Source organism: Melitaea cinxia, chromosome 19 (assembly GCF_905220565.1).
Source record: "Melitaea cinxia chromosome 19, ilMelCinx1.1, whole genome shotgun sequence".
Taxonomy (NCBI): domain Eukaryota; kingdom Metazoa; phylum Arthropoda; class Insecta; order Lepidoptera; family Nymphalidae; genus Melitaea; species Melitaea cinxia.
In genome coordinates, this window is record NC_059412.1 from 14,704,823 (window position 1) to 14,724,516 (window position 19,694).

General features: G+C 45.9%; 1 protein-coding gene across 1 annotated transcript in view; it reads right to left on the bottom strand.

The window, feature by feature from the left end:
• Positions 1-19,694, bottom strand: part of LOC123662805 — a 96,224-nt gene that overhangs the window by 12,731 nt on the left and 63,799 nt on the right. Inside the window, 25 exon segments of the mRNA XM_045597600.1 lie at positions 4,672-4,769; positions 5,716-5,857; positions 6,788-6,910; positions 7,064-7,186; positions 7,340-7,462; positions 7,617-7,739; positions 7,893-8,015; positions 8,169-8,291; positions 8,446-8,568; positions 8,723-8,845; positions 9,000-9,122; positions 9,276-9,398; positions 9,552-9,674; positions 9,828-9,950; positions 10,104-10,226; positions 10,381-10,503; positions 10,657-10,779; positions 10,934-11,056; positions 11,210-11,332; positions 11,486-11,643; positions 11,991-12,118; positions 15,018-15,292; positions 15,940-16,047; positions 16,305-16,452; positions 17,375-17,487. Coding sequence (XP_045453556.1) covers positions 4,672-4,769; positions 5,716-5,857; positions 6,788-6,910; positions 7,064-7,186; positions 7,340-7,462; positions 7,617-7,739; positions 7,893-8,015; positions 8,169-8,291; positions 8,446-8,568; positions 8,723-8,845; positions 9,000-9,122; positions 9,276-9,398; positions 9,552-9,674; positions 9,828-9,950; positions 10,104-10,226; positions 10,381-10,503; positions 10,657-10,779; positions 10,934-11,056; positions 11,210-11,332; positions 11,486-11,643; positions 11,991-12,118; positions 15,018-15,292; positions 15,940-16,047; positions 16,305-16,452; positions 17,375-17,487 — 3,261 coding nt within the window.

Sequence of the window (19,694 nt, forward strand, 5' to 3'; positions counted from 1 at the left end):
AGCTTAAGCTATTGTTCCAGAGTGTTTGGTTAGAAAATCTGAAATGGGATGATGTCATATCCGATAACATTTATGCAAAATGGTTAATATTGAGAGCAGACATTGAAAAGATTAATGAAGTAAAAGTTCCTCGATGGATCGGTAGCGGTAAAGAAAGCATAGTTCAATTACACGGGTTTTGCGACTCTTCAACTAAAGCTTACGCATGCGTAATATACGCCTGTATTAAACATCAAAACGCAGCCTCTGTAACAATATTAGCAGCGAAAACGAGACTTGTACCGGCTAATAAAACTTCAAACTCCAGTCATGTTTCGTTACCCAGGCTGGAGTTAAGCAGTGCACTTTTACTTTCGAAACTAATGAGTAAAATTAAACAGAGCCTATCAGCACTAACTCTAGAGGTTTACGGTTGGTGTGATTCCACAGCAGCACTAGGATGGATTCATGGAGACCCCAACCGGTGGAAGCCTTTCGTTGCCAACAGAGTTAAGAAAATCACTGACGTCATGCCCCCCGTATGCTGGCGTTATGTAAAAAGCACAGAGAACCCAGCTGACTGTGCTAGCCGTGGCATGAAAGTCGAGCAATTACAGCAGCACAATTTATGGTGGAACGGACCTACGTGGTTGTCATCATTTTCTGATCCCCATGAAAATAAAATAACTTATCAAACCGACTTAGAAACTAAAGTAAAATTAATTAATACTTTACAAACAAACAGCAGTAACAATAACGAAATTGATATTATTAATTTAATAATTCACAAGCAAAGCAGTTTTACGCGAGCGACGCGCGTACTTGCATGGATATTGCGAGCGTTTTCAAACAAAAGCATTAAATTACAATATTTAACATCGACCGAATTAAGCAACGCAAAACAGAAAATTATAATGTACGTTCAAAAATCTGAATTTGAGCAAGAAATGAATGATCTTTCTAAACAACGAAAAATTAATTCTAAGAGTAAGCTTCTCTGCCTAAATCCGTATTTAGATCAAAACGGGTTACTGCGCGTTGGAGGCAGACTCAAAAATAGCAACATCCCTTACGATATGAAGCATCCATACATCATTCCACACAGAAGTCATCTTACTAATCTCCTGATCGATCTAGCTCACAAATCTACTTTTCACGGAGGTGCCCGCCTTACTCAGTCGTGGCTTAGACAGCAGTATTGGATCATAAGCGGAAACAAAGTAGTGAGGAATCGTTTACGTCTTTGTGTTATATGCAAGCGTCACAATCCAGATAAAAACGAACAGCTAATGGGTGACCTGCCTGAAGCAAGGACAAATTCGACGCGCCCATTTTTTCATACCGGTGTTGACTATACGGGATTCGTAGATATTAAAGCGAATCGGGGAAGAGGTATTAAAACCACTAAAGGATACGTTGCCGTGTTCATCTGTATGGTCACAAAAGCTGTACACCTTGAATTGGTCTCCGATTTATCATCATCGGCGTTTTTAGCAGCTCTACGTCGATTAGCAGCAAGAAAAGGTACCCCGCGTCATTTATACAGCGATAATGGGACCAATTTCATCGGAGCTAATAAGGTTTTAGCCAAAGAACACTTCGACTTGAAATCGACCCTATCAAATGAGTTTTTCACAGAGATCAGCGAATTGAAAATCGACTGGCATTTTAATGCCCCCTCGTGGCCTAGTGCCGGCGGACTGTGGGAAGCAGCAGTGAAAAGCTTAAAGCATCACCTTCGTAGAGTGGTTGGTGACCAAAAGCTCACTTATGAGGAATTCTCTAAGTTGTTAGCGCAGCTCGAAGCCTGTCTCAACTCTAGACCGCTGTGTGCGATGTCAGAAGACCCAAATGACATTGATTATTTAACCCCAGCTCACTTCTTGTCGAGTGGACCCATTCTTTCAGTTATAGAGACTGAAATAGACGGCAGAACAAGATGGCAACTTACGCAAAAAATATTCGGCGATATTTGGAAAAGGTGGCGTACTGAATATTTAGTTCAACTAGCAGCTCGAAGCAAATGGCGTGAGTCGCGAGAAAACATTAAAATCGACGACATAGTATTGATACATGACGCTAATTTACCGCCTGGTAAGTGGGCTCTAGGCCGAGTGATCCAATTACATCCTGGTACCGACAACTTGGTGCGAGTAGTCTCCGTCAAAACAAGAAATGGCTCGGTTATCAAAAGACCCGTCATAAAGCTGTCTATTCTACCCGTCAACATCGAACCGTCAAATAGCAGTGAAAATAAAAGCAGCGAAATAATCGTAACTACAAACGAAATATCATCACGTAACAACAAACAAAAAACATCAAAGAAAACCTTCTACAGCCATTTTTTATCGATTCTGATGATCTTTATGCTATTTATGTCTTCAACAGTGCAAGCCAACTACAACATCACGAGATTGAGCGATAGCAAATACATATATTTTGAAAAAATCGGAAATATGCGCGTAATACAAGATCAATGGAAGTTAGTGGCATACTACGATATGGAACCTTATCTGTACGGCACAAGGATACTTAACAATTATATTAATCACTTGCAAAGTTTATGTAAAAACTCGACTAAAAGTATACATTGTAACATAATATTACAACAGCTGATCCACGAAATCAACGAGCTCAAGTACAACGACCGCATATTACTAAGTCAGCATTTTGATAATCGTAAGCGCAAGCGCCGAGGCCTTGTCAATGGTGTCGGTTACATCGCGAATACATTGTTCGGCGTCTTAGACGAGCGTTTTGCGTCTCAGTATGAAAAAGACATTAATTTAATTCAAGAGTCAATCAAAAACATCTAGCACAGCTCTGGAAAAATCAAACATCGATTATAGAAGCGGAAAATAACGTTTTAAAAAGGATAGAATCCACAATGGAAAGACAGTACAAGACTTTTAATCAACACCTTAACAACTTAGAAAAGGAGTCATATGATATTAAGATTAAAATGTCGGACATAGAAAATACTAATGACTTTATCATGTCCAGCATCATAGCTAACAATGTCCTGGCAAATTTGCGTAATATTCAAGATACTCTTCTGGATACCATTACTAACCTTCAACACTTTAATGTGCATCTTTTGTCACCTATTCAGATGGAAAACGAGCTAAGTATCATATCCAGCCAGATAACAAAGGATTTGTCATTGCCGTTAGATAATCTCCGAAATAATTTATCCAACCTATACAGGATTTTAAAGGTCAAAGCTAGAATGACGAAACAATATTTCATTTTTGAGATTCAAATACCTCTTACAAGTAGAGACGACTACGAAATTTACAATGCCATACCTCTCTATCACCAAATCGCTAACTCATCACGTACTATGGTTAATCTTCTCCCAATATCTGATCACATAGCAATAAATTTGAAGAAAGATACCTTCATACCGGTAACTGAGAATGACTTTAAGAACTGTATAGAATACAACGATAATATTTTATCAAATTATCTTTGCCAAATTCAAACGCCCGTCTACGAGAGACAGACGGACGAGAACCTTTGTATAAAAAGTAAACAAACGAACAGCTGTGAAATCATAACTAGCGCGTGTCAAACTACATGGAAAAAGCTTACTAAGTTAAACACATATCTAATTAATTGTTGCGGGCAATGTACCTTTCGTTTCATATGTCGAGATCGGGTTACCGTCGAACAGGTGACGGGAACTAATATTATAATTCTCGGTACCGACTGCATCATTCGGGGAAATACGCTAGTGATAACGCCTCATAAATTATTGACTAATGAGTTAAATATCGAGCCGGTAATCTTTGCACCAGAGATCGCACCCGTCAATAGCATCATCAATATATCCATCCCTATCCACACAATGAATATATCGGACGGTTTCGGACGAGATATTGATAACATCGAAAACAATATAAAGCGGCTAAAGTCGGCTTCGGACAGCCTAGAAAATGAATCTAATAGCCTGAGCTATCATGACGTCCATCACTACGTCGCCATCTACTGCCTGGCGGCTGCAGGGCTGGCGGTTGCGGGCGGCGCGTGGGTGCGCGCGACCTGCAGACGCGCACGAGCCGCGCGCCCGCCTCCGAGCAGTGGTCAACAGGACACTACAGTACATTGTGTGTGTTCGAAAAATTATAAGTGTACAAGTGTGAGTGAAAAAGCAGAGCAAAGTGATTACAGTGTCAGTGTTCTCGGTCAAGACATTTCAAATCAGACTAATCGATCGGTTCATAAAAACACTTCGCCTGTTTTATTAAAATGTAATTTTAGACGTACTCGCTAACTAAAAATTGTCGGGTCCATTTTGTAAATTAGCCGTTAAGATTTTATGTCGGTTTCATCCTTGTTTTAGTTTAGCTCACATCATCCATACCTCACTCATCTTCTCGCCCGGGAGCATGTACGGTTCAGCCGTACATACTTATCGCCCGATCAGCAGTTTACGTTAGTTGCACGATTCATTAGCTAAATACATCAGTTCACGTTCACATATCATCATCGTACAGCGCGTTCGTGAGCTCATTCCTAGCAATTAAATATTAGCAAATATATTTATATTTTAGCATTTATTTTTATATCTTTTATCTACCTTAATCAGCAGCAGCAATTCAGGTGTAACATACAATCACGATCATAAAGTATTAGATTAAAACAATATGAATCTAAGGTTTTACTTGAAAAAGAAAAGGAAATACTCACTTCATCTCTGTCATCAATTCCTCGTAACATACAGTACAATACGAGCGTTTCTCTAACGGTTAGGAGAGGGTCGATCGCGTCACTTTGCGGGCAGTAACCTGTGAATAAATCAAAATAAAAATTAAAAAAGGGCACTTACAAAACATAATCAAACTTTCCATGACTTGTTAATACGTTCTTAATATTGAATTTAAAACGGTATGTTATAAGTTTGGAAAAAAAATGTTCATGTAATAACTAATGATACGATATTTTATCAACATTATTATTGTACAAAACATCAGCAATAGGAGATCGGACAGTAATCAGATTAAAATCTATATTGTACTTAAATAAAATAAATAGACTGTTTTACGATTATTTATCGAAAATTAATTTATAAAATTCATTTAAATATATTTAAATGGAAAAATAAGATGTTGTCATTAAAAATACTTTTAATCTGTACCGAAACACCAACTACAGTACGTGACGTCATTTGTAAGATCAAGCATTGGCCGCGTTCTACTAGGCGTCCGCATCGTCCGCATCATGTTTTCACCATGCTGCCATATTGCGAGCACACAGCTAACGCCTGACACTTAAAAACGCCCAAATATGCTTTCACTTATAAAATTCGCCCATAACGCCCGTTTTTTATGTTGGCGGAACAACAATTTTAGCGGTCGTGATCGATAGCGTTGTGGGTCTTAGGTGGAACGCGCCCATTGTTATTACTCCAAATGACGTCACGCGCTCTCAGATGACATAAAGTGGCGCTTTGGTGGGATTTATAAACAAGCAATATCAAAACATGAATTTGAGTACTTATAAGGCTATAAATAAATAAAAACTTATTTTTTATAGAAATAAGTATCCATAAAGATTAATTTAAAATGCTTTCTGAAAACTTTTCCGATCCCCTATTTTGACGTAAAAAATAATAAAGCTTATACAATGCCAATTCGAACACAATAATTTGAAACTGTCACATCAAAGTAATTCTGACACGTTTTTAATTAATAATCTTAATTTTAAACAGTTAATTAACAGCAAATTACTTACTGATTAAACCCTGGCTTAACTCCCTCGTGCTAACTTTCTGACCGAGGAGGTATATCTGTCCGGACGTCGGTCGGATTTCTCCCGTCAGCAATGAGAACGTTGTCGATTTTCCCGCTCCGTTTTCACCCAGTAGCGCTGTACACTGTTATTAAAAGTTAAGTCTTTGTTTGAATATGAATATATATATTACTAGCTGACCCCGCAAACGTTGTTTTGCCATATATGTTATTAGCCCCCTTAATCCGCCCCTTATAATAAATTAGGGGTATGAAAAATAAATGTTGACCGATTTTCAGACATACCCGATATGCACACAAAATTTCATAAAAATCGGTTCAGCCGTTTCGGAGGAATATGTTTACTAAAATTGTGACACCAGAATTTTATATGTAAGATTTATATTTGTAGAATTACAGAATGGTGCAATCTATCTACTTTCAGTTTAAAGGGCAAAAATGATATTTACTCGATTTGTACGATTGTATTATCTATATTTTAATATGTGAAGCAAAAATTGTGTACGTCTTTTTACGAAATTTGTGAGGAGTATGAAATTTCGTACACATAGTTTATATAGAGAAGGATTGCAGAATATTAATACACTTTTTAAAATTATTCATAAAAATACATTAAACCAATAAACAAAAAAATGTAATGTTACACACTACCATGTCTTGACGACATACAAACACACATACACACATAATTATACTCTTTTGCTTATTATTATAGAAGTATAGTATTTGACTACAGAACCTTAATAATGTTTAAACTTATAATTTAAATTAATTATGGTCGAATTACTGCTGGCTTTGAAATATACAGGCCAAAGAAGGGCAGCAGCGTCTTCGGTGCGGCAAGGCCAGCCCTGCGGTCACCAACTCGCCTGCCCAGCGTGGTGACTACGGGCAAAACACATGAGTTCACGCTATTTTTGGCGTGAATTCGTGGAGGCCTATGTCCAGCTGTGGACTGCGAAAGGCTGTTGTGATGATGATGTGATGGTCGAATTTCGAGCACGGGCCGACCACAAGTGATGAGTGAACAAGAGTGAGAGCTAAGCCACGCCCACCTGGCCCGGCGGCACGCCCAGCGTCAGCTCGTGCAGCGCCACGCGCGCCCCGTACACGCGCCGCAGCCGCAGCGCCGCGCACACGTCGCGAGCGAACAAGTGATAAGTGAACAAGAGTGAGAGCTAAGCCACGCCCACCTGGCCCGGCGGCACGCCCAGCGTCAGCTCGTGCAGCGCCACGCGCGCCCCGTACACGCGCCGCAGCCGCAGCGCCGCGCACACGTCGCGAGCGAACAAGTGATAAGTGAACAAGAGTGAGAGCTAAGCCACGCCCACCTGGCCCGGCGGCACGCCCAGCGTCAGCTCGTGCAGCGCCACGCGCGCCCCGTACACGCGCCGCAGCCGCAGCGCCGCGCACACGTCGCGAGCGAACAAGTGATAAGTGAACAAGAGTGAGAGCTAAGCCACGCCCACCTGGCCCGGCGGCACGCCCAGCGTCAGCTCGTGCAGCGCCACGCGCGCCCCGTACACGCGCCGCAGCCGCAGCGCCGCGCACACGTCGCGAGCGAACAAGTGATAAGTGAACAAGAGTGAGAGCTAAGCCACGCCCACCTGGCCCGGCGGCACGCCCAGCGTCAGCTCGTGCAGCGCCACGCGCGCCCCGTACACGCGCCGCAGCCGCAGCGCCGCGCACACGTCGCGAGCGAACAAGTGATAAGTGAACAAGAGTGAGAGCTAAGCCACGCCCCACCTGGCCCGGCGGCACGCCCAGCGTCAGCTCGTGCAGCGCCACGCGCGCCCCGTACACGCGCCGCAGCCGCAGCGCCGCGCACACGTCGCGAGCGAACAAGTGATAAGTGAACAAGAGTGAGAGCTAAGCCACGCCCACCTGGCCCGGCGGCACGCCCAGCGTCAGCTCGTGCAGCGCCACGCGCGCCCCGTACACGCGCCGCAGCCGCAGCGCCGCGCACACGTCGCGAGCGAACAAGTGATAAGTGAACAAGAGTGAGAGCTAAGCCACGCCCACCTGGCCCGGCGGCACGCCCAGCGTCAGCTCGTGCAGCGCCACGCGCGCCCCGTACACGCGCCGCAGCCGCAGCGCCGCGCACACGTCGCGAGCGAACAAGTGATAAGTGAACAAGAGTGAGAGCTAAGCCACGCCCACCTGGCCCGGCGGCACGCCCAGCGTCAGCTCGTGCAGCGCCACGCGCGCCCCGTACACGCGCCGCAGCCGCAGCGCCGCGCACACGTCGCGAGCGAACAAGTGATAAGTGAACAAGAGTGAGAGCTAAGCCACGCCCACCTGGCCCGGCGGCACGCCCAGCGTCAGCTCGTGCAGCGCCACGCGCGCCCCGTACACGCGCCGCAGCCGCAGCGCCGCGCACACGTCGCGAGCGAACAAGTGATAAGTGAACAAGAGTGAGAGCTAAGCCACGCCCACCTGGCCCGGCAGCACGCCCAGCGTCAGCTCGTGCAGCGCCACGCGCGCCCCGTACACGCGCCGCAGCCGCAGCGCCGCGCACACGTCGCGAGCGAACAAGTGATAAGTGAACAAGAGTGAGAGCTAAGCCACGCCCACCTGGCCCGGCGGCACGCCCAGCGTCAGCTCGTGCAGCGCCACGCGCGCCCCGTACACGCGCCGCAGCCGCAGCGCCGCGCACACGTCGCGAGCGAACAAGTGATAAGTGAACAAGAGTGAGAGCTAAGCCACGCCCCACCTGGCCCGGCGGCACGCCCAGCGTCAGCTCGTGCAGCGCCACGCGCGCCCCGTACACGCGCCGCAGCCGCAGCGCCGCGCACACGTCGCGAGCGAACAAGTGATAAGTGAACAAGAGTGAGAGCTAAGCCACGCCCACCTGGCCCGGCGGCACGCCCAGCGTCAGCTCGTGCAGCGCCACGCGCGCCCCGTACACGCGCCGCAGCCGCAGCGCCGCGCACACGTCGCGAGCGAACAAGTGATAAGTGAACAAGAGTGAGAGCTAAGCCACGCCCCACCTGGCCCGGCGGCACGCCCAGCGTCAGCTCGTGCAGCGCCACGCGCGCCCCGTACACGCGCCGCAGCCGCAGCGCCGCGCACACGTCGCGAGCGAACAAGTGATAAGTGAACAAGAGTGAGGGCTAAGCCACGCCCCACCTGGCCCGGCGGCACGCCCAGCGTCAGCTCGTGCAGCGCCACGCGCGCCCCGTACACGCGCCGCAGCCGCAGCGCCGCGCACACGTCGCGAGCGAACAAGTGATAAGTGAACAAGAGTGAGAGCTAAGCCACGCCCACCTGGCCCGGCGGCACGCCCAGCGTCAGCTCGTGCAGCGCCACGCGCGCCCCGTACACGCGCCGCAGCCGCAGCGCCGCGCACACGTCGCGAGCGAACAAGTGATAAGTGAACAAGAGTGAGAGCTAAGCCACGCCCACCTGGCCCGGCGGCACGCCCAGCGTCAGCTCGTGCAGCGCCACGCGCGCCCCGTACACGCGCCGCAGCCGCAGCGCCGCGCACACGTCGCGAGCGAACAAGTGATAAGTGAACAAGAGTGAGAGCTAAGCCACGCCCACCTGGCCCGGCGGCACGCCCAGCGTCAGCTCGTGCAGCGCCACGCGCGCCCCGTACACGCGCCGCAGCCGCAGCGCCGCGCACACGTCGCGAGCGAACAAGTGATAAGTGAACAAGAGTGAGAGCTAAGCCACGCCCACCTGGCCCGGCGGCACGCCCAGCGTCAGCTCGTGCAGCGCCACGCGCGCCCCGTACACGCGCCGCAGCCGCAGCGCCGCGCACACGTCGCGAGCGAACAAGTGATAAGTGAACAAGAGTGAGAGCTAAGCCACGCCCACCTGGCCCGGCGGCACGCCCAGCGTCAGCTCGTGCAGCGCCACGCGCGCCCCGTACACGCGCCGCAGCCGCAGCGCCGCGCACACGTCGCGAGCGAACAAGTGATAAGTGAACAAGAGTGAGAGCTAAGCCACGCCCACCTGGCCCGGCGGCACGCCCAGCGTCAGCTCGTGCAGCGCCACGCGCGCCCCGTACACGCGCCGCAGCCGCAGCGCCGCGCACACGTCGCGAGCGAACAAGTGATAAGTGAACAAGAGTGAGAGCTAAGCCACGCCCACCTGGCCCGGCGGCACGCCCAGCGTCAGCTCGTGCAGCGCCACGCGCGCCCCGTACACGCGCCGCAGCCGCAGCGCCGCGCACACGTCGCGAGCGAACAAGTGATAAGTGAACAAGAGTGAGAGCTAAGCCACGCCCACCTGGCCCGGCGGCACGCCCAGCGTCAGCTCGTGCAGCGCCACGCGCGCCCCGTACACGCGCCGCAGCCGCAGCGCCGCGCACACGTCGCGAGCGAACAAGTGATAAGTGAACAAGAGTGAGAGCTAAGCCACGCCCACCTGGCCCGGCGGCACGCCCAGCGTCAGCTCGTGCAGCGCCACGCGCGCCCCGTACACGCGCCGCAGCCGCAGCGCCGCGCACACGTCGCGAGCGAACAAGTGATAAGTGAACAAGAGTGAGAGCTAAGCCACGCCCCACCTGGCCCGGCGGCACGCCCAGCGTCAGCTCGTGCAGCGCCACGCGCGCCCCGTACACGCGCCGCAGCCGCAGCGCCGCGCACACGTCGCGAGCGAACAAGTGATAAGTGAACAAGAGTGAGAGCTAAGCCACGCCCACCTGGCCCGGCGGCACGCCCAGCGTCAGCTCGTGCAGCGCCACGCGCGCCCCGTACACGCGCCGCAGCCGCAGCGCCGCGCACACGTCGCGAGCGAACAAGTGATAAGTGAACAAGAGTGAGAGCTAAGCCACGCCCACCTGGCCCGGCGGCACGCCCAGCGTCAGCTCGTGCAGCGCCACGCGCGCCCCGTACACGCGCCGCAGCCGCAGCGCCGCGCACACGTCGCGAGCGAACAAGTGATAAGTGAACAAGAGTGAGAGCTAAGCCACGCCCACCTGGCCCGGCGGCACGCCCAGCGTCAGCTCGTGCAGCGCCACGCGCGCCCCGTACACGCGCCGCAGCCGCAGCGCCGCGCACACGTCGCGAGCGAACAAGTGATAAGTGAACAAGAGTGAGAGCTAAGCCACGCCCACCTGGCCCGGCGGCACGCCCAGCGTCAGCTCGTGCAGCGCCACGCGCGCCCCGTACACGCGCCGCAGCCGCAGCGCCGCGCACACGTCGCGAGCGAACAAGTGATAAGTGAACAAGAGTGAGAGCTAAGCCACGCCCCACCTGGCCCGGCGGCACGCCCAGCGTCAGCTCGTGCAGCGCCACGCGCGCCCCGTACACGCGCCGCAGCCGCAGCGCCGCGCACACGTCGCGAGCGAACAAGTGATAAGTGAACAAGAGTGAGAGCTAAGCCACGCCCACCTGGCCCGGCGGCACGCCCAGCGTCAGCTCGTGCAGCGCCACGCGCGCCCCGTACACGCGCCGCAGCCGCAGCGCCGCGCACACGTCGCGAGCGAACAAGTGATAAGTGAACAAGAGTGAGAGCTAAGCCACGCCCACCTGGCCCGGCGGCACGCCCAGCGTCAGCTCGTGCAGCGCCACGCGCGCCCCGTACACGCGCCGCAGCCGCAGCGCCGCGCACACGTCGCGAGCGAACAAGTGATAAGTGAACAAGAGTGAGAGCTAAGCCACGCCCACCTGGCCCGGCGGCACGCCCAGCGTCAGCTCGTGCAGCGCCACGCGCGCCCCGTACACGCGCCGCAGCCGCAGCGCCGCGCACACGTCGCGAGCGAACAAGTGATAAGTGAACAAGAGTGAGAGCTAAGCCACGCCCACCTGGCCCGGCGGCACGCCCAGCGTCAGCTCGTGCAGCGCCACGCGCGCCCCGTACACGCGCCGCAGCCGCAGCGCCGCGCACACGTCGCGAGCGCCCGCGGCCGCGGGCCGCCAGCTGGACGTCTTCAGGGAGGAGAGGTCCGAGGAGTCCGTGAAACCTGTAGCCATACGAAACGGCTTCGTATGAGTTTTACATTGTTTTTATATGTTATTTATGTCTATTAAGTCTAGGTAAAAAGAGACAAAAATTTTAATTTTTCTCAAAGCGTTTTTCCATTTTACTTGTCGATGTGTAGTCGTTTAGTAGTTGTGTAGTCACTACAAAAGCATTTATTACTTCCACTCAAATGTAAAAGATTGACTGAATTATAGTAGATGTTTAATAGGCGGAAATGCACATGCAAATTGAATACAAGTCTAACAAGAACCTATTTCTCATAACTCTACATCTCCAATACAACAATCGCCACAACACTACGCCGAAGCCCCCCAAGCGGCCGCTCACCGGCGTTGATGTTCCCGAGGGTCCGCAGCCGCAGCGGCCGCAGCTGGCCGCGCACGCGCTCGTCCTCCGCGCGCACGTCGGCCGGCGCCTCGCCCCGCGGCTCCGGGCTGCGCGCCTTGCGTTGTAGTCTGGAGGTTGACATCGGAAGATATTTTTTTTAATCTGTGCTAGGACGACTGATTTATCTTTCTTTTTACATATCAATTACATCGACAAGTATTTTTTTATTCGGTTCACAAATTGAATGATACAATATAAAAAAAGGTTTATGTATGTAATAATTTGAAAGGTGTACAATGTTCATTCTTATTACAGTGAACACAGCATGCAATTTTGACATGTTCAGCTTAAACTAATGACAGTAATACAACGAAGGTAGACGAAAAAATAGTGAAGTAAATACGCAGTATCAAAGATTACTCCGAAAGCTGTAATCAGATCTCGATGAAATGTGACCGCATGATAAACATCGACTTTCGATTAAATTAAAAATTATCAAAATCGGTATACCCAGTAAAAAGTTATGCGGATTTTCAAGGGGTTCCCCTCGATTTATTTGGAATCCCGTCATCAGATCCTGGTTGGTACCACACTAGAGATATCTCCTTTCCAACAAAAAAAGAATTATCAAAATCGGTTCATAAACAACGAAGTTATCCCCGAACATCTGTTGCACTCTTCATTTAATTTAAATTACCCGCGCATTATCTTTGAAATGCTTCAAAGTTTATCTATAATGGCAACACGTTGCACTAAGTTTATTCTAGAACCTACAATAAAATTCTCTGGCTTTAAACGTTAAAAGTTAAACTTTATAAAAAACTAAATAGTTGTAATTGTGAAAGAAACAGTATCCGAAGCAATAGCTTTTAATGTTGTTTCTCTTTAAAGGTAAATTATTATAATTTATACATAAGAATGTAGAATCAAGCTGTTTAAAAAAATAATTTGTTATGTTCTATAAAAAATAAATTTCTCTTTACAGAGCAACAATATTAGTTTTTTGCTTTAAGAAACAACATATTACATGTTTATATATATATATATATAAACAGTTAATAAAACGAGTTCAGTAGAAAGTTTTTTTAATTTAAGATAAGAATAAAAGATAAAGAATAATAGAGAAATTAGCATGGAAAGAAAAATAACAATTTTTAAAAACTCTTGCCATGGGCCTTATTAAACTACCACTGTAAATTAAAGCCTAAAAATAAAATTTTCCTTTCTTATGAAATTATCAACAAAACAAAGTATTTGGCACATTTCAGCTAATTACTTCAACAATTTTTTTGACATAAACTTAAGAGATAATGACAATGGGCCTTTTTAACCCCTAGGGGATATAAGACTACTTTTCAAGTTATCACAAAATTTCTTATGTTAAGACTTAAATAACTTATTCTAACAATTTAACAATTTTATTTATTTAACAAATTTTATACGTACAAGATTATACACAATATATTTGCCATGGAGACTCACGTATAAAGTGTGCTTATCCCTGTAAGAGATTTCTTCCAGCTGTTTTAAATCAGACTTTCAATTAGGAACTTCGGAATTCGAGAAAAAAAAAACTCAAAAATATTCATTCAAAAGAACAGGTACTAATTTACCTAATGCTAACGATTCTTACTCATCACAGTTTTGACAATAAAATAATTCCTTATCATTTTTGGTCAACCCTACGCATTCTTCGTGGTACCATATTGTGTTACATTTAAGACACTTTCTCATATCCTACACAAGATTTTCTTTGCAAGCGCAGCATAACCAAGATTCTTCTGACGATAGTTTACTTATTTTTCTTTTATCACAATGAAATCGTTGCATTTTTCTATCTTTAGTTTTCTAGTCTGTTTCTTTGGGTTTTCTTTTTGAATTTTTTAGTGTTGTTGCTTATTTTCTTTTAATGTTGCTTGATCTTGAAATAGGTCTTTGGTGACTCGTTGGCCTCTATAATTAATAACTTTTCTCTTAGGTTTATTTTTAGTCACAGCATAGTTCGGACTTGACAGTAGCTCTTGAAAAGGAGACGTAAACTTCTTAGCTTTAAGGCTAGTTAAAGATATGTTGTCACTAGAACCAAAACTGTCCCTCTCTTCGATTTTTTCTTCAGAACTATATATATGATCTATGGGCAGTGGCGATTTGTTTAATGCAAATTGTGTTATCTGCTGTTTAACATTTGTTTCAGTATCTGTCTCGGATCCTGAACTATAAATTACTTGACGATGACATATAAAAGCCCTGTGAAGTCCTGAGGTAGAAGGTTTTGGTGACTGCATCGGAGTAACAATATTTTCACTAGTTAACTGTATCTTTTTTGGTGTTGTTAATAAAGGTGGGGTAATAAGGCCCATGACCTACTCCAGTGGGCTTTATTAGCCGCTTAGTATAATTTTATAAAATCATCAATTTAGGACAAAAATAGCCCGATTTCGATTAAAACCATAGAAATTATATACTCTTATGTCTAATGTTTGATAAAATTACATTACGTTATTGATTAATAGAAATTAAATCAAAATACTTACATTTATTTGTTACCAATAATTATAAATCCGAGCGTTGTAGCACTCCCTGTCACAAATCGTTCGCTACTGGCAAGATGGCGTTGCGTACCGGCCGCAAGCTAATGTCGCGGTGTATCTATCGGTCTTATGCATGTCTGAATTAAGTTTGAATTGGTATAGAAGTATTTTAGCGCGAGTTTTCAAATGTAGGCATTATTATGCCTCGGGCCATATTTGCCACCGCATTAGCACCCAGCTTACTCCCCGAGTCAAGCGTGCGTAAAAAAGTAGTTCAAAAATATCTTAATAAACCTAACATCCGCATCCGCATCGAATTCGAATCCACGGATTTCCCTAAAAATTCGCATCCGCATTTGTACCCGCGGATGTCAAAATTTTCGCTAATGCGATAATCCTGCTCGTAACGTAAACTCGTAAATAGATTTTAAAATAAAAAGTTATTATTTATTTATTTTTGCAAAATTTCCGCTTCATAAGAAAAATGTTCAGTTAGTTACAATGTATCTCATCAACGCAAATCGATAGGTAATAGAGCACAAATTTCGATCGAATCCTCATAATATAACATACGATAACGGTTATTACTAAATTTATAGATAAATATATAAAAACTAACCTGACAATTATAGCATCGAAGTAGTTGCATTCGATTGCCAAGCTGAGCAGGAATAGCGCGGTGCCGACGAGGCACAGTGCGAGGTAGTGGTAGCCCAGCACGTTCTGTTTGAAGGGATCGCGGTAAGTGTCCATACCAAACTGGACTAACACCTGAAATAAAACATTATCCATTAATCATATCTATAAAATAACATAATCACGATCGGTCATGATTCAGCCTGTAATATCCCACTGTTGGGCATGGACCTCTTCTATGCAGGAGAAGGACGCTGCTTCACTGTGGGTTGGCGGGTATGTTCTCTAATATGAGTAACGATCACTATCAGGTATTTATGATAACAACCGAAACCAGTGGCTTAACGTGCTCTCCGAGGCACGGTGGAAAATGACACGAGAATCAAGTTAAAATATTACAAAGTGTAAAGTTTCAATTGCTACTTGAATCATTTATTATGAATCATTTATTAGTAAATGATAAATAACTACTTATCCATAGACCTACATGCTGATCTTTTGACTAAAATATTTATAACTAGCAATTCTTTCAAAAGTAAAATCTTTTTTTGTCTACTTATTAGTAGATTTTTTTGATTTATGATTTTATCTTTACTTATTAATTTTTTTTAAGTTGTACTAACCCAATATGAACTTTAGTCTGAAATAAAGAATTATTATTATTATTAAAATTAATTTCTTTTGTTGTTATAAACCGACTTCAAAAAATGTCTAACTTCTATTGCCTTTTCTTCTTTTTTTCTTATAAAACACTCATCAAATAACTTATTGTAAGTACTTGCCTGCGCCTGTATTGTATTCTTTGCGATTTCAAGGAGGCCATCTCCAAGCGTGAACTGCGGACTCAGCATGAAGATTTTATGCAGCACCCGCCTCGCGTTGTCGGTTGCCTGAAAACACACTCCTTTATAGCCACTAATAGCTGTGTGCCGCGGTTTCACCTGTGCTAATTTAAGGAAAAAACGTACTAAATTATTATTTACTCAGCTCTTATTAGTCATAGCACGATTAATATATATATATATATATATATATATATATATATATATATATACTCACAAACGCTTTTATATCGCTTTCTATCCTCCTAAGGATATTAAGAAAATTGAAAATAATAATAATAACAGAGGTTAAAGATAAAACATACCTCAGATTCGGAGATGATATCTAGAATGAGCAGTATGGTGATCCCAGCTAGGCCTACGAAGGCGTTTCCGCAGAACAGTATCATGTTAGCCAAACTTGCTTCAGTGAACGCTCGCTCCAATACTTGCACCAGACTTGTACAGGCGTAGCTGGTGAGATACAATCATTTAGATTATTGTAAGCTAAGGATAGTGTAAGTGTATAAACATATTAAGTGAGGCGTAACTGTATGCAGTTGGCAGCCTTTGCGCTAAATAGTTATTTCTACTAGGCGTCTTATTTGAATGATGATTGTGCTAAACCTAAATTGACGCCACCTATGTTTATTATCAAACTAGCTGCCCGGACAGACTTCGTTCTGTCAAAAGTTAAGAGGAATTTTTTTTTAATATTTTTTAGTATTAGCTTTCGTGGGCCTTATGAAAGATGCAAAAAAATAAATTAGCCGAATTGGTCGAGACATTATCGAGTTATGCGCTTAGCGACATTCATTTTTATTTATATAGAAGATAGGTAATTAGGTACCCAATTGTTTGACGTTATTTACTATCGATTTTTTTCCTCCTTGACATGTGCACACTTAACCGCTGCTACTGTATCCAGTCCATGCCCAAAGGTTCGCTTCAGCCTGTAATATTCCACTACTGGGCATAGGCCTTCCCACTACTGGGCATAGGCCTTCCCTTTCCCCATGTAGGAGAAGGATCAGAGCTTAATCCACCACGCTGCTCCAATGCGGGTTGGCAGATATATTCCCTACTATGAGTAGCCCAAAGGTTGTCTGGAAGGAATCGCGCTTTAGCGATAAGATCGTCTTTGTACATCTTGTATTGTATCTTTTTTTATATTTATCTATATTTAGGTGTAAAAATATAAATAAATAAATGAAAATTGTAAATGAATATGTGAAAGAACTGGAATCTGGAACACATATTAATGTAAGTGTTCCGTTTGTTCGTTCATCAAATTGTTGTCATAAAAATACTAATGCTCAATTACTCTTGTCGGATAGTAAAAGTTAAAACTTTTGCTAATTATATTTAACGTTAAAAGTTCACAACCAAGTCTTACCCATAAAGCAATATAAGTATGCAGATAGCTGGGAGATTGTTCCTCTCCACGAAAACGGGAAAGTTGAATAACTTTAGTATGATGGCCGTGATCACTATGTTGATAGCAATTATCTGTAAAAAAAATGTAAAAAATTGTTTTAAGTTCTAAGTGAGACACAAGAAAAAAATGTTTCTGAAGTAGATTTCATTAGTAAAAAAACTTATTGCAGCTCACGAGAGGGCTCACTAGAAGGCTGTGCCAGACTTAACGAATACACTGTCTGAAATTTTTGTAAAGTTACCATTTTTTTTTTACTAAACATATGTTGGCTAAATCAATCAGTGTATACAAATTGAAATTATAATACAATTTGACTAATTTTCAGATATCTAAATAATAAATAATAAACATCCCACACAATACACAAGCACAAACGTCCAGACCACGACAAACATCTGTATGGCCAATACAAACGTTTGCCGTGTGCGGGAATCGAACTCGCAACCACCAGCGCAATAGTCACAAGTCAGTGCTGTTGACGCGTCAACGCGTCGTCATTAACTCGTATAAAAGAATCTACTAAGATTATGTGTAATTTTGTAATTTTTAAGTATAAATCTTATTTGCATTATATTATTAATACGGAACTTTTTATTAAATTTTAATAATAAACTTCGAAGATTTATGAAAATTCTTAGTAATTTGAGTTTGTATATTTTTTGTAAAATAAAAAAATATTCTGTATTTCTAGTTACTGTGAAATGATTAGAAATTCTTTTATTATTTTAACTGTAAAATTACTTCATGCATTGCAAAATACTGAAAAATAATGTTTCTTTTTATCTACGTAAGTATAACGGTTTTACTTAACAGGTTGATAATTTTCGTTACCAAGCTTTTTTGCAAACATCGTTTGTGTTTTGAATTACTAATTTTGTTGTTTTCAAATAAAAAGTATTGTAATTTCCATTATAACAAAAGCGTTGGAATTTCAAAAAATCCTTCTGTAATTTTTACAGTTCTTTAATTAAAATTCTTAAATTGATATGGTTATTTTTATTACTAAAATTATTTTAAAACGGGATATTTACCATGTTTTTTATTTTCATTTTACGCAAAACTAAAAGAAAAAACATGTTAAATATCCCATTTTTAATAGTTTCATTGTACTATTTAAGCTCCCGACACACGCAGCGCAGAGCCGCAGCAGCGCGGTGCGGCGGTCGCGGCGCGCGCACGTCACTTACCCCGATGTCCCACAGCGCACGTCACTTACCCCGATGTCCCACAGCGCACGTCACTTACCCCGATGTCCCACAGCGCACGTCACTTAGCCCGATGTCCCACAGCGCACGTCACTTACCCCGATGTCCCACAGCGCACGTCACTTACCCCGATGTCCCACAGCGCACGTCACTTACCCCGATGTCCCACAGCGCACGTCACTTACCCCGATGTCCCACAGCGCACGTCACTTACCCCGATGTCCCACAGCGCACGTCACTTACCCCGATGTCCCACAGCGCACGTCACTTAGCCCGATGTCCCACAGCGCACGTCACTTACCCCGATGTCCCACAGCGCACGTCACTTACCCCGATGTCCCACAGCGCACGCCACTTACCCCGATGTCCCACAGCGCACGTCACTTAGCCCGATGTCCCACAGCGCACGTCACTTACCCCGATGTCCCACAGCGCACGTCACTTACCCCGATGTCCCACAGCGCACGTCACTTACCCCGATGTCCCACAGCGCACGTCACTTACCCCGATGTCCCACAGCGCACGTCACTTACCCCGATGTCCCACAGCGCACGTCACTTACCCCGCTGTCCCACAGCGCACGTCACTTAGCCCGATGTCCCACAGCGCACGTCACTTACCCCGATGTCCCACAGCGCACGTCACTTACCCCGATGTCCCACAGCGCACGTCACTTACCCCGATGTCCCACAGCGCACGTCACTTACCCCGATGTCCCACAGCGCACGTCACTTAGCCCGATGTCCCACAGCGCACGTCACTTAGCCCGATGTCCCACAGCGCACGTCACTTAGCCCGATGTCCCACAGCGCACGTCACTTACCCCGATGTCCCACAGCGCACGTCACTTACCCCGATGTCCCACAGCGCACGTCACTTAGCCCGATGTCCCACAGCGCACGTCACTTAGCCCGATGTCCCACAGCGCACGTCACTTAGCCCGATGTCCCACAGCGCACGTCACTTAGCCCGATGTCCCACAGCGCACGTCACTTAGCCCGATGTCCCACAGCGCACGTCACTTAGCCCGATGTCCCACAGCGCACGTCACTTACCCCGATGTCCCACAGCGT